We start from the raw sequence: 13439 nt of genomic DNA on the forward strand, positions 1-13439 counted from the left end.
AGGAGAGAGACAGAGTGAATGTATACAAAAGCACTGGTCACCTTGAGCTCTGCATAAATTCCATCAGGCTATTAGCTCTCTCAACCAGTATTATTTATTAGAAACTTCCTACATCAGTGAGGTCCAATAAACATCAGTTAATTAGCAATGAATGAAAGAAGAACAGTAAACATCAAGAAAACATTAATAGTAACCATTGTTGTTTATTTATGGAGTACTAGGCACTACAGATGAAGAAGAGAAGGCAGGCAGCAGTGGCTAGGAGAATAGGGTCTGCCAGAGTTTGGGTGACTTTATGTAAGTTACTTTACTTACCTGTGCTTTGAGTTTTTCCAAAGGGGAGGGTAATAACACCTACAAAAGAGGATGTTGGGAACAGGCCCCCAAAATCTGGCCATAAATTAGCCCCAAAACTGGCCATAAACAAAATCTCTGCAGCACTGTGATATGTTCATGATGGCCATAACGCCCACGCTGGAAGATTGTGGGTTTAAGGAATGAGGGCAAGGAACACCTGGCCCGCCCAGGGCGGAAAACCTCTTAAAGGCATTCTTAAGCCACAAACAATAGCATGAGTGATCTGTGCCTTAAGGACATGCTCCTGCTGCAGTTAACTAGCCCAACCTATTCCTTTAATTTGGCCCATCCCTTGTTTCTCATAAGGGATACTTTTAGTTAATTTAATATCTATGGAAACAATGCTAATGACTGGCTTGCTGTTAATAAATACGTCGGTAAATCTCTGTTAGAGGCTCTCAGCTCAGAAGGCTGTGAGACCCCTGATTTCCCACTTCACACCTCTGTATTTCTGTTTGTGTGTCTTTAATTCCTCTAGCACCGCTGGGTTAGGGTCTCCCCGACCGAGCTGGTCTAGGCAAGAGGATTTCTGTGAGATTTAAATGTAAAGCACTGCTTGTAACACATTAAGTACTCAATAAAGATTAGCTGCTTAAAAAGTTGTCACTGCTGTCATCATGGCATGAAAAATCATTATTATCATTAGTACTACTACTACTACCACTAGGTACTTCCTAGACATTACTTAATCTTCACAAAAGAACTTATGAGGGATATACTATTATCTCCATTCCATAGTATGGAAAATTAAGTGCAAAACATTTGACACAATTTGTTTGGTTTTAGGGGGAAAAACATTTCGTTTATTTCTAATAATTTCAAATTTTGTTTTAGATTTAGGGGTACATGTGCAAGTTTGTTACCTGGGTATATTACATGATACTGAGGTTTGGGGTGTGAATGATCGCATCATTCAGGCAGTGAATAAAGAACCCAACAGTTTTTCAACCTCTGCCCCTCTCCCTCACTCTCCCCTCTAGCAGTCCCCAATTTCTACTGTTGCCATGTTTATGTCCATGAGTACCCAATGTTTAGCTCCCACTTAGGAGAACATGCAGTAGTATTCGGTTTTCTGTTCTTGTGTTAATTCACTTAGGACAATGGCCTCCAGCTGTATTCATGTTGCTGCAAAGGACATGATTCAATTCTTTCCACAGCTGTGAATTATTCCCTGGTGTATATGTACCACATTTTCTTTATCCAACCCACTGTTATTGGGCACCTAGGTTGATTCCATGTCTTTGCTATTGAGTTCACACAGTTTGTAAGTATCAATACTAGTATTTGGGCCTAGTTGTATAAGTCTAACATCCATATAATAACCACATTATGACACTGTCTCTCAAAAGAAGCAGGATAGTCTCCAGTGTGATAGATATTATATGATTTACTGAACATTTTTTGTGTTCCAGGCACTCTTCTGGACTCTAGGGATACAGCTGTGAACAAAACAAGTAGGTCTCTGCTTTTATATAACTTATATTCTAGTGGATGAGGATGAACAGGAAAACTAAGAAGGGAGAAAAAATTACCTAATAATAAGGACACTACAGAGAATTAAAATAAAGAGTGATGTGTCTGGGGGCTACTTAGATTGGGTAGGCAGAAAAAGCCTTTCTAAGGAGGCTACATTTAAGATGAGAACCTAAAACTCAACCAGAAGGAACAAGCTACCCAAACAGCAGTATAGAGAGCTTCCCAGGCAGATAAAATAGCTATCACAGAGAGCCAAAAAGCTATAGTACAGAAGCCTAAAGTGCAAATTAGATTGTATCTTATGGACCCAAAGATAGCAGTGGAGAAGAAGAGGAGAATTCTGTGAGGAGGTCAGAGGGGCAGGCAAAAGCCATGTCACCTGGGACTTCGTCATTCAAAGGAAGGGAATGTAGAATTTATTTTTATTTATTCATTTTATTTTTTGAGACACAGTTTCGATCTTGTTGCCCAGCTGGGGTGCAATGGCACGATCTCAGCTCACTGCAACCTCCACCTCCTGGGTTCAAGCGATTCTTCTGCCTCAGCTTCCTGAGTAGCTGAGATTACAGGTGCATGCCACTATACCTGGCTAATTTTTTGTATTATTAGTAGAGACAGGGATTCACCATGTTGGCCAGGCTGATCTCGAACTTCTGACCTCAGGTAACCCACCCACCTTGGCCTCCCACAGTGCTGGGATTATAGGCGTGAGCCTGGGAATGTAGATTTTATGCTAAGTAATGACAGATACAATGGGAGGGCTTTAAGCAGGAAAGTGACATGAGCTGACTTACATTTCTTAAAGACCCAGCTCACTGCTGGGCAGAGAACAGACTGTAGTGAGATAAGAATGAGGAGACAGGAAATCGGGCTATTTCCATAGTGTAGACCAGAGATAAAAGTGGCTTGGACTAGGGAGGTAGGAGTACAGCTGGAGAAAAACAGATTTGGTATGTGTTTTAGAGGTAGAGTAGAAAGGTTTTACAGATTAACTGAATAAAAAGGTTGAAGGAAAGACAGGAATAACCTCTGTATTTTTAGCTTGAGTAGCTGGAAGAATAATGGTTTAGTTTAATGAAATGAAGTATATTTAAGGAGGAACATGATTGGGATAAGAATAAGAGTAGAAAATAATAGTTCTGTTTTGTTCCGGTTACATTTGAAATGCCCATCATATACCCATTTGGAAATGTGCGTAGGTACCTGGATCAGAATCAGGAATTCTAGGGAGTTCCTCTTACTCTTTCTCTCATTTCACAAAAGACTGAAGATAAAACAGCACAAGGAAAATAGCTTTTAGAATGCACAAGGTGAGTATTGGTGATAATCTAAAGCAGTGACAAGCTGTTGTGCTCTTCATGAAACCACTTCACTTATGAAATGTGAAGCAACATTTTTGCTGAGCATAATGACACAGCCTGAGGGTCAATGAGATTCATGCCAAGGGGGTTACGTCATATGATATGGCCTCTATTTCCTAAATCTTGTAAGATTACAGGGCAGGTCCTAGTAAGAGGTCAGAGGTCCAAGTAGGATACGATTAAGGAGTGCTTCTGAGAATTCCATGCTATATGAAGGGAGCCCAGTGCATATCTGAGACAAAAATATCTTTTAAGTATACATAAAATAACAACTGCTCTACCTGCAATCTAATAGGAGTTTCCACGGAAACTATCAGAAACAATTTCTTTAGAGTTACAGTGATTACTGACAAAAATAAGATGGACATAGAGTAAAATAAAAGCTAAATTTACAAAATGGAATGGACCATATTAAATAGCACAACTCTATTAATATTAAATCCTGAGTAATCTGATTCAAGCTAGTTGTATTTAAGCATGACAGATTTTCTTAAAATGGCTATTTTGAGGGTAGATACCAAAATGAGAGAGAGATAAGAAACCATATTTGTTGTATATAAGTCATTAGTCTTTAACACACATCAGCAATATTGTAAAAGACACATATTTTTAGGAAAGATAACTAAAATTTATTGAGCAGTTACTAAATATCAGGTGTTTTGCATATAACATCTTGTTTGATCTTCACAATAATCTCTCCAGGAAGGTTTTATTAATATCATTTTTACAAAGCAAGAAGCTGAATCTCAAAAAAAATATAGCTTCCTCAGGATCAAATAGGTAGTAAACAACAGAGCCCGAATCAGACCCAGGTGTAGGTGAACACCAAATGTACACCCTTTCATTAGGCTCCTAAAGGAGGCCACAACCCACAAGAGTTCAGGAGACTCAGGCCTATGTTCTCTTCCAATCACAAGAATATTTTGATTAGGTGACGGTTAATTAGTTAACTGAAAACAAGGCTGCTATATAAATTCCTTAAAAAAAAAAAATCAGGCATATACAATTGAAAGTTTTGTTTTGCCCAGAATATACAATAAAATTTTAACAGGTACTGATTTGCCCATCAAATTAAATTAACAAAAGAAAGTTAATCAAAGAACATAAAGAGAAACAAGTAAATGAAAAGTCCTATGTTGAAGCTCACTTATCAGCTGGCTAATAAACTTAGGTAGCCAAGGTAGATAAGCTCATGAGCCATTATAAAAAGGAATAATCGCTTAAATTATCTTCGTCATTTAAGAATAAAAGCAAAAATGCCAAGCCATTTCCTACCTCATCACAATATGCTATAACCATTATTCCAAGTAATTGAACTGTATTGCCAAGGTGATTGCTACAGCTGACCAACTATGCTAACAATATAACTGTAGTGGCCACATGAGAAATGGAAGCAATCCAAGGTATTGAATGCTACATTCCTTCTCTAATAATTATTTAATTTATTTTGGCTGTTGAATTTCTTTATAAATTCTTGGTTTTGTACATTTGACTCCAAGGGTCTTTAAAGAAAAACCTGAATATCTAGATCCCTCTTTCAGTTTTAGCAGTCAAAACAAATTTCTTCCAACCACAGCAAATACTAGTACATTAGTAATGAGAGCACAACTCAAGTATGCACACACAGAAATATAGGATTCACACTAAATTCCATAAAGAGGAGAAACAAAGAAAAAAAAAAAAGCAGAAACATATCCAGAAGGAATAACAAGGGTTAAAATACATAAAACAATGCAGGTACATTGAAAATAAATTTTTCAAAATCAAGATACTACTGGCTTTCACTTTTGGGAATACTGGATAGTTTCTGGCCAAAGTACTCATGAAAAAGCTCAGCTGTGAAGCAAGGATGTGCTTTAAAATAATTGTCAAATGAAATCACACAATAAAACATATGCCTATAAAGATAATGTCCAAAGAACTACAATAGGGGAAAGCAAACCATTTCCAATATAAATGGAGTATTTCTAAATAAGTAAGAAATTATAAATGCAAACACGACAGGCCACATTCAAAACACAATGCAAAGTTAAGCCTAACACCAGCAGGAATGGTACTTATTATTTTAACGGATACAAATTTTAAGTGTGTCTTTATATTACTAAGTTTTGGTTAGATGAACTCCCAAAAAAAGTGTCAACATTGAAAGTAATGTATAAAGAATCATTCTTCAAAACGGATTATAACACTAAAGTTTGATATTTTTCTAGTCTGTTTCTTGGTGCATTCTATTTCAACTTGATGATACAGTACAGGAAAAGCGTCTTGTATCTGCCTTCAGACACTCTATGTAATGTTAAAGCACAGTTCTTGGGTTTAGAAATTTTCAGGACTGTTGATGCATAAAAGCTATCTTTAAACATTCTATTTCCCCATTACTACTGAATGACTCTGCTAGTGCTTAAAACCACTTTCCTTCTTAGTAGAAAAGCCAAGATGGAAAACAGAGCTCGGTGCTTATAAGAAAAGAAAACAGAGTCTAGAGATACATGTCCTCCTGTTCTTTTAGTTCAAAGATAAAATCAGAAATCAATTGGCATTGTTACATATAATATTTTGTCATTTAGCAGATGACACCTAGAGATAGAAATCATTTTAGTTCCTTAAAGAGTTTTTGTTTTCTCCTGTTTGATTCTTCCTTAAGCTATTTCTTATTTATTTTCTTTAAGATTTTCCTCCTCTATCTTGCCAGAACAGGACTTGAAATATAAATGAAAATGAATGAAGAGGGAGAAGCACTTCTGAAAGGCTATGGTGAAGCCAAGGAGTTTTCACTGTGTTTGGGGGTGCTCATCTCACATATGCCTGTTCATGAGTCCTGAGGCTTGAAATATTCTGCTTAAGAGGCATTATAGAAAAAGTAGCCTCTTACCAGCAGGCTTCTCCGAGTTTTCTAGTACATAATAGGTTTTAAATGGCCCAAGTTAGGCCACAACTACAGAAAAGGGCTGTAAATGCTTCAGTTTTCATTTCAGCTATGTGGCCACCTAACAAAATGTGTGCCTTGTTCCATGAAGTGAGACTGAATACATTCAAAGGCCTGGTTGCTAATGGGATTGCATAGGTAATCATGTCTAGGTCCATGAATCACCCAGAAATTGTTTTCAAAATCCTGTGCACACGTCTGAAGAGCAATTCCATAGCTTTCATCCAGCTCTCAAAGGGGTGCCAACACAACAGTCAAAGAGCCATTGTGCCAACATCCGTTCCAGCCCTTACACCAGGATGCCACAAGATAAAGGACAAAGCACGTCCTTAAAATATTCCCTGGGGCAAGTCGCTTCCTGTCTGTGAAAACATATATATTAATAACCTGCTTCACAGTAAGCTGATGAAGAATAGATAAGTGGGATGTTGACCAAAAATTCCTAATTTGTAAAAGTTACTTCCATTGTGGCAAGAAGACAAAAATCATTTAAGAAATATGCTATGTGCAGATTTGACAATGGGAGCTCCCAGACACTAAGAAACTGCCTCTGCTCAAACAGCTTGCAAATATCAGGGCAGGCACTCCACTCTCTGTCCTTTTCACATCCCACATGAGAAGAACACAATAGGCCACATTCAAAACACAATGCAAAGTTAAACCAAAGTTAAAACCAAACACTCAGGCCTGGGCCCACCAAAGAAGAAATAAAGACATAATGATATTTTACAATGAAATCAACCTTCAGAAACAAAGGTATTTAAAATTACCAAGTGACCCTTTTGGGGTCTACAACACTTACCAGACCTTAAGAAAGCGGAAGACGGAGAGACGACTGCATCAGGTGAGCAGGCCATTTCAAATTGTTGGCTCTAATCATAAGCGTCGCAGGCTAAGCTATAGCAATTTTAAAACTGTTTAGTAAAGGTTAGAAGCAATCAGTGTTAAATTAATTGAAAGCAGTGTGAGCAGTTATTAACATGATGCAGTACGCAACAAAGGCAGTAACTGAGGATCATTATAATTTTATTTTCTCTTTTATGACTTGAAAATGTGATTTTCTTTGATAAATTACACTTGCTCATATGGATGAGGCAGAAACTATATAATATCCACTTATTAAACATTACATAAAAGTAGTATCCTCTATTGTGCAGTGAAGTAATTATGCTACTATGTAACAATGCTCAGAACTCTGTGGGGAGGACTCTATACTCGAGTCAGGTTAGTCAAGTTTCTAACAAAGCTCCATTTATATATTCTTCTAAAAGTAACAAACAGAATCAAGTTGATTGCTTTTAATGACACAGGAAGTTATTACCTCGAGTTATTAACTATTCTCTGTACTTCATATACTTATAAGAATCTGAAACCTCAAATTTAACTATTAATTTGGAGGAATGACTTCAAGTGGTATCTCTTTTTACTACTATGATGTAAACATACAGGAACATTCAACATTGATACTATGCACTTTGCACATAAAAGCGGATTTAAATAACTGCACTCAACAACAGTTAACACTAGAATTTTTTTTCTCAGCTAAGAAAAGAGAAGTAAGGTTTTCAAAGCTTACTGTTGTGACATGCATTTCAGAGGAAACAAAGACTGACGAAGAAAATAAACTATGAGCTTATGAAAGGAAAAGAGAAATATTGCAAAAATATATGTTGGGGGCAGTACTCAGGTCCCTGTAAGAAAACTCCAGTTACTCTCTTTGTTCAGACATAACCAATCCAATAACACTTTTTATATCCAGATAGCCACATCGTTAGTAGCCAACTCAGTATTTCTATATCACACAAAAACAATTTAAGAAAAAGTGTGAAACAAATACATGTGACTATTCCAAGTCACTTTATTGATTCTTAGTAGTACTAAGGACTACTTTTTGAAAAAATTATCTCACACTTCATAGATGGTAATTTTACTATAACCCTAATTTACTATATTTACTAAATTTACTATAACCCTAATACATAAAACTGAACTTTTTGTAAGGTATAAAAAACACAGTGTTGGATGTATGATTTCTGAAATTAGATTTTCAGAAATTAGATTTACTTTCTCCAAAAAAAAAAAGTCAGTGTGCACAACAGACATCTAAGAACTTCATAAATGGGAAAAGCCCAAAACGTAAGGAAGACATATTAGCTGAGAAAATGATTTTTTTTTTTTTTTTGAGACGGAGTCTCGCTCTGTCGCCCAGGCTGGAGTGCAGCGATGCGACCTCCACTCACTGCAGCCTCTGCCTCCCAGGTTCAAGCAATTCTCCTGCCTCAGACTCCCGAGTAGCCGGGGTTACAGGCGCCCACCACCACGCCCAGATAATTTTTGTATTTTTAGTAGAGATGGAGTTTTACCAGGTTGGCCAGGCTGGTCTCCAACTCCTGACCTCAGGTGATCCGCCCGCCTCGGCCTCCCAAAGTGCTGGGATTACAGGCGTGAGCCACCGCGCCCGTCCGAAAATAATTTCTTAATATCGATGCAAGTGCAAAGTTAATTTTCCTAGCTAACCCCTTTCACATCCGCCCCCCAATAATGACATAGTTCGTCAATTCTTTAAAAGGGAAGCTCCTGAGTTGAAAACCTGCATTCCGCCTTTCACCTTTCCTGTTTAAGTGCATGCCTTTTGTTCAAGATTATATCCAGCCAGCCAGGAATACGGGAAGGTTTAATAACGCCACAAGTCATGACGTTGCAATTTGAACAAGTCAGTTCGGGACACTTGGAACTGTTAAAACTGCCTGCAAGGCACCTTCTGACCTCTATGCTTTCGGGCTTGGAAACCACACAACCTGGGGCCACTTAAGGAGCCCTTTTCCTTCTGAGCCCTAACTATACACTTCAAGATCTGAGGCCCAGCCTCCTTCAGTTTCTGCTAGACAGATGACAGGTCTACTGCTTAAAACCTGTGGAAAATGTAAAAGGGATATAAGACATAAGGCAAGGAGCCCAGACGCCGGCTTTCTGCAGCCAGATTGTAGTTACATCTGACTTGGTCTGATTAAGCTATCTGACTTTTGCAGAGAACACTCCCAGGGAGGACACATTCCCTTTCCCAGGAATGTGCCGCCGCCTGATTTTTAAGTTACAAGACTCTAAGGGAAGTCCGGACCGCTGCCTACTTTCCGAGTGGAGATCACAAGCGGAATAGAGTCGGGGGCACACAGAGAGTGGAGTTGGCTCTGCCACCTAATTTTTAGAGGTGGAAGAAGATATCAGAAACAAGGCCAGGGCCGCCACCTGCTTTCTAAGGGGGAACTCGGGGCACAGGTTCATTCCCAGGGCCCCCACCTGCCTCCCGCCAAGGCGCTTGAGGGGAAGCACCACCCAAGGTACTCGGGTAGGGGGGCGGCGCCCCAGCCAGCCAAACCTGAGCGCTTGGTCCGAGCTCTTCGCTCCAAGACCTTCCAGCTCACTTCTGCCGTGAGCCCCGCCGCCCCCGCCATCGCGCTCCGGCCGCCGCCTTGGCCACCGCCCCCGGGGCCGCCTGTCAGCAATACCGGGCCACGCCCCCCCGCACGACACTGTCGGGAGGCGCGCCTGCCGGAAGTGAGCGTGAGGGCGGCTTTTACCCTAGCTCCACTGCCTTTTTAGCGTCGGAAGGGCAGCCCTAGTGGGAGAGAGAAAAAGGAGCCGGCAGCGGTCCTTACGCGTCCGGGGGCTGCGCGCCACTCTCTCGGCCGGTAACGCGGTGCTTTGCGGCTGCCGTCAAGCGCGGCGTTGGGCCGGCGGGCGGGGGCCGAGGGGCTGCCATGGCGGCGGCGGGCCGGCTGCCGAGCTCCTGGGCGCTCTTGTCGCCGCTCCTCGCGGGGCTTGCACTACTGGGAGTCGGGCCGGTCCCAGCGCGGGCGCTGCACAACGTCACGGCCGAGCTCTTTGGGGCCGAGGCCTGGGGCACCCTTGCGGCTTTCGGGGACCTCAACTCCGACAAGCAGACGGACCTCTTCGTGCTGCGGGAAAGTCAGTGCTTGCCGGGCCCTCCCTCTGTTCGCTGTCCGTGTGCCCCTCCCGGTGTTCCCCAAACCCATTGCCCAATGGCCGGTCCTTCTGCATTTCCTGGCCCTTCTCTCCCAGCCCTGGGGCCTTCCCTTTAGCTTTCTTGACAGCTTGTCCTTTTGCACCACCCTTTCCAACCCCAGGTTCTGACCCAGCTACCCTACAGTTTGACCTACCCCCAAAAGCCCTGACAGCACCCCAGTTTTGTTCCTAAGAAGTCTGCGGCCTTCACCCAGTCACCTTACCCCCTCCTCCCCATGGAATCACCTGTCTTCCAAAGTGCTTCCTGATTCCTAGGAATCTTTGTAGCTTGCCTCAACGTTCGCTCCCAAGGCCCACTCATTCCTTTCTATTTTGCTTCAGTCTTCCTTCCCCATTGATGAACAGGAAAAGGTGCAACTCGACAATCTCTTCTCATAGGGAGCTTCTCCTTGCCTCCCCACCTACCTAATTCGCCCACCCCTCTCTTTGTCAAGGCCACAGCTTTCTATGAAGCGAATGTACCCTTCCAAGGGCCTAAACACTAAACAGCTCACACAAGCATTTTGCAGGGACCACTGATAAACCCAGTGCCTCCTTGGGAAAGCAGTCTCCAACTACAGAAATTTCTCTCGTGAGCTGCCTGTTCTTTCGTGTACTCCTTCCTCACGTTGGTCATCACCGTAGTGCTCCAAATGTCTACTTTCTTTGCTAACTTGTTCTTGGTAATTCTTTGCTTTGACCATCGTTAAACTAACTTTTTTGTAAATCTTGATGCTGACAGTGGGCATTAGGGGGTCTTAGCGTTCTTGAGTACCTACAGAAGCAGGTGCTGCTTAAAGATCAGTGCTGTGAAGGAAGGAAGGAAGAGCTACTCAGAGCTTGCCTGACAGGATCCTGAACCAGACTTCTTGGAGCCCTTGCCAGGATGCAGGAGCCTCTTACAGACCCTGAATATTTTCCCAATCTTTTTGACTCCTCATTTTGCAGTGTACTGCCAAACCTGTTGCTGCTCTGTCCAAAGTGGATACAGAGAGTAGCCTTGACTTTAAAGATGGCCTGTGTTTGATTAAACAGTTCCAAAAGTCTGTCTCAATGAGTGCTAATTGAGCTCCAAGAATGTGTCAGCCTCTGGAGGATGGCGCCATAGGAGGAGGGTCTTGGAGGATTCAGCATTTTCTGCTCACATGCTTAATTATGTCCTTGTCAGATATCTACAATGGGAGTCCCTGCATCCTTGGTGTGATGCATCTGTGTAATGAACCAAACAGCCTTACAAGGGACAGCATTGCTAGATTCGGGGAAGACAAGTCTTGACATGTAGTATAGTTATAAGGCATCTTCTTTATAAGGTTCTTTTAAGTCAACCAATCTGACTTCTTGCAGAATCCACTGGCTTCAGTTTCTCTTGATCAGCTGCTTTTTCCCATGTTCATCCTTTCTATTCCTCTGCTACTTTGAACATTGAACTTGTGATATAATGTTAGGCATCTCCATTGGACTAGTGGGACTATGCTTGAGAGGGCAGAATAAATGGAGTAGAATAAAAGTTTTCTTGTTGAGAACAGTGCCCAGAAACCTTCTTGTAACCACTGATTAGATATCTTACCAACAAACATTTTTCTAATATCGTATATTTGTTTTCTTTAGGAAATGACTTAATCGTCTTTTTGGCAGACCAGAATGCACCCTATTTTAAACCCAAAGTAAAGGTATCTTTCAAGTAAGTACAAATATGATTATTTTGATAAAACTTTAGTCATTAATGTAATAATGGATATGCAGTAGCTGATTGGATTGTCTTTAAAGTCAGCCTTACCTGTAGTGTTGGGATGCAAAACCACTATTTCTGAGGTATGAGTAGCAAGTGATTTTTTGGAAAAATAGTGAAAATACCAAAGTTTAAAAATGACTTTAAAGAAATAAATTTGAGTGGATCCAGGTTTGTTTCTATATAAACACCCTTTATTTCCTTGCAGTCTCATATCCCTTCTTGAATGTGTCTCGTTCTGTGCCTCATCTTGAGGGAGCAGTCACTCACAGTAGTCTCATTGTATTAGCCATGTGTTGTGTTTTGTGGAAGAGGGGCCAATTTTGCAGTGGGGAAAAAGTCAATGTTCTAATTTTTTTGTTTAATTGACTGATAGATGGTGAGTTTTTAAGGTTGACTTGGAAGGAATTCAAGTTTAATTATCTGAATTTTTTAAATGTTCAAGTAATAGTTATTTTTCTTTTCTGTGGTTGGCATTGCATGAAACAGTGACCACCCCCACACCTCTACCTCCATGATAGTGACCCAGCACAGTTTTGAAACTGCATTCATTTGAAACTACAAACTACATTTGAAGCAAGCATTCATGGCTGTCTGAATTCAAGCAAGAAGAGATGGGTCAGTGCAGGCCAAAGGGGCAGCTTCCAGAGTCATGGAACTTGAGCTTGACCTTAGTATAAGTAAAAAGTTAGGTGAAGACATTCAACTTGGAAGTTCAACTTTGGGGACTGAGCATTTATAAGAGATAAAAGTAAGAACAGCATGTTATGAAGAGGAGGTAGAAAGATCTGCCTGACAAAAGTGGAAGGTACACTTCGGGGAGTTAAGGACTAAGAACATGAGATAAGGGCAGACTGGGAGCCTTCAGAAATATAAAAAAGAGTTTGAATGCAGTCCCATTAGAAGAGGGGAATCATCAGGTCCTTGCGCAAAGGAGAGATGATGAAAACAGTATTTTAAATTGATTTACTTATAAACTATATGCAGAATGAATTGGTTTGTAGAAGATTAAAGACTACTTAGGAAACTGTATTTAAAAAGTCCCTGTGTAGGCTGATTAGTTCTCAGACTCTACAGTGTTTTGAGTAAACTCAAACTCATGTTAAAAAAAAAAATGGCCTTGAACTAGAACTTTGAGGGGAAAGTTATAAATGGATAAACAGGAACTTATTTCCCTTGAGAAGTGTTTTTGGGTAGCAAATGTCAGCATGCTTGGAGTGGGGAAGAAACTGAAGTTGATGAGTGTATATGAGAAGTGAACTAACTGCATAGAGGTGATTTTTTTTTTTTTTCTGATTAGAAATTAAGGAAATTTAAAGGATGTAAACGGCATGTGTTCTGATAAGTTAAAACAAATATCCCAATTAATTTTTTTATTAATGCAGTGTACTTTCAAAATTTGGAAACTCTTGTTTGTGTTATAATTTAAAATATTTTTCAAAGTAAAAATAACTACTCTTCATCCTTATTCTCCCCCACACCCCTGTTTCTCTCTCAGATGCAACCACTTTTAAAACCTGTAGCTGATTCTTCTAGTGTTTATTACCATATTTTAAAATAAAATTTT

At 40.5% G+C, this 13439-nt stretch overlaps 2 protein-coding genes across 6 annotated transcripts in view; one reads left to right on the top strand and one right to left on the bottom strand.

Moving 5' to 3' along the window:
* Positions 1 to 9624, bottom strand: part of PHKB (phosphorylase kinase regulatory subunit beta) — a 246409-nt gene extending 236785 nt beyond the window's left edge. Inside the window, exons 1-2 of one of the 5 annotated variants that reach the window (XM_032157261.2) lie at positions 9497 to 9613; positions 6923 to 7017 (exon numbers count right to left, since the gene is read on the bottom strand). In XM_032157261.2, coding sequence (XP_032013152.1) covers positions 6923 to 6977 — 55 coding nt within the window. In that variant the 5' untranslated portion in view covers positions 6978 to 7017; positions 9497 to 9613. Of the gene's footprint in view, positions 1 to 6922; positions 7937 to 9496 lie in introns of those variants that run through there. The other 4 variants (XM_032157260.2, XM_032157264.2, XM_032157259.2 and 1 more) reach the window with 4 other exon arrangements.
* A 72-nt stretch (positions 9625 to 9696) lies between these two features.
* Positions 9697 to 13439, top strand: part of ITFG1 (integrin alpha FG-GAP repeat containing 1) — a 308702-nt gene continuing 304959 nt past the window's right edge. The window contains exons 1-2 of the mRNA XM_032157265.2: positions 9697 to 10086; positions 11752 to 11824. Coding sequence (XP_032013156.1) covers positions 9879 to 10086; positions 11752 to 11824 — 281 coding nt within the window. The 5' untranslated portion in view covers positions 9697 to 9878. The remainder of the gene's footprint in view (positions 10087 to 11751; positions 11825 to 13439) is intronic.

This window comes from Hylobates moloch, unplaced genomic scaffold, assembly GCF_009828535.3.
Source record: "Hylobates moloch isolate HMO894 unplaced genomic scaffold, HMol_V3 SCAFFOLD_6, whole genome shotgun sequence".
NCBI lineage: Eukaryota > Metazoa > Chordata > Mammalia > Primates > Hylobatidae > Hylobates > Hylobates moloch.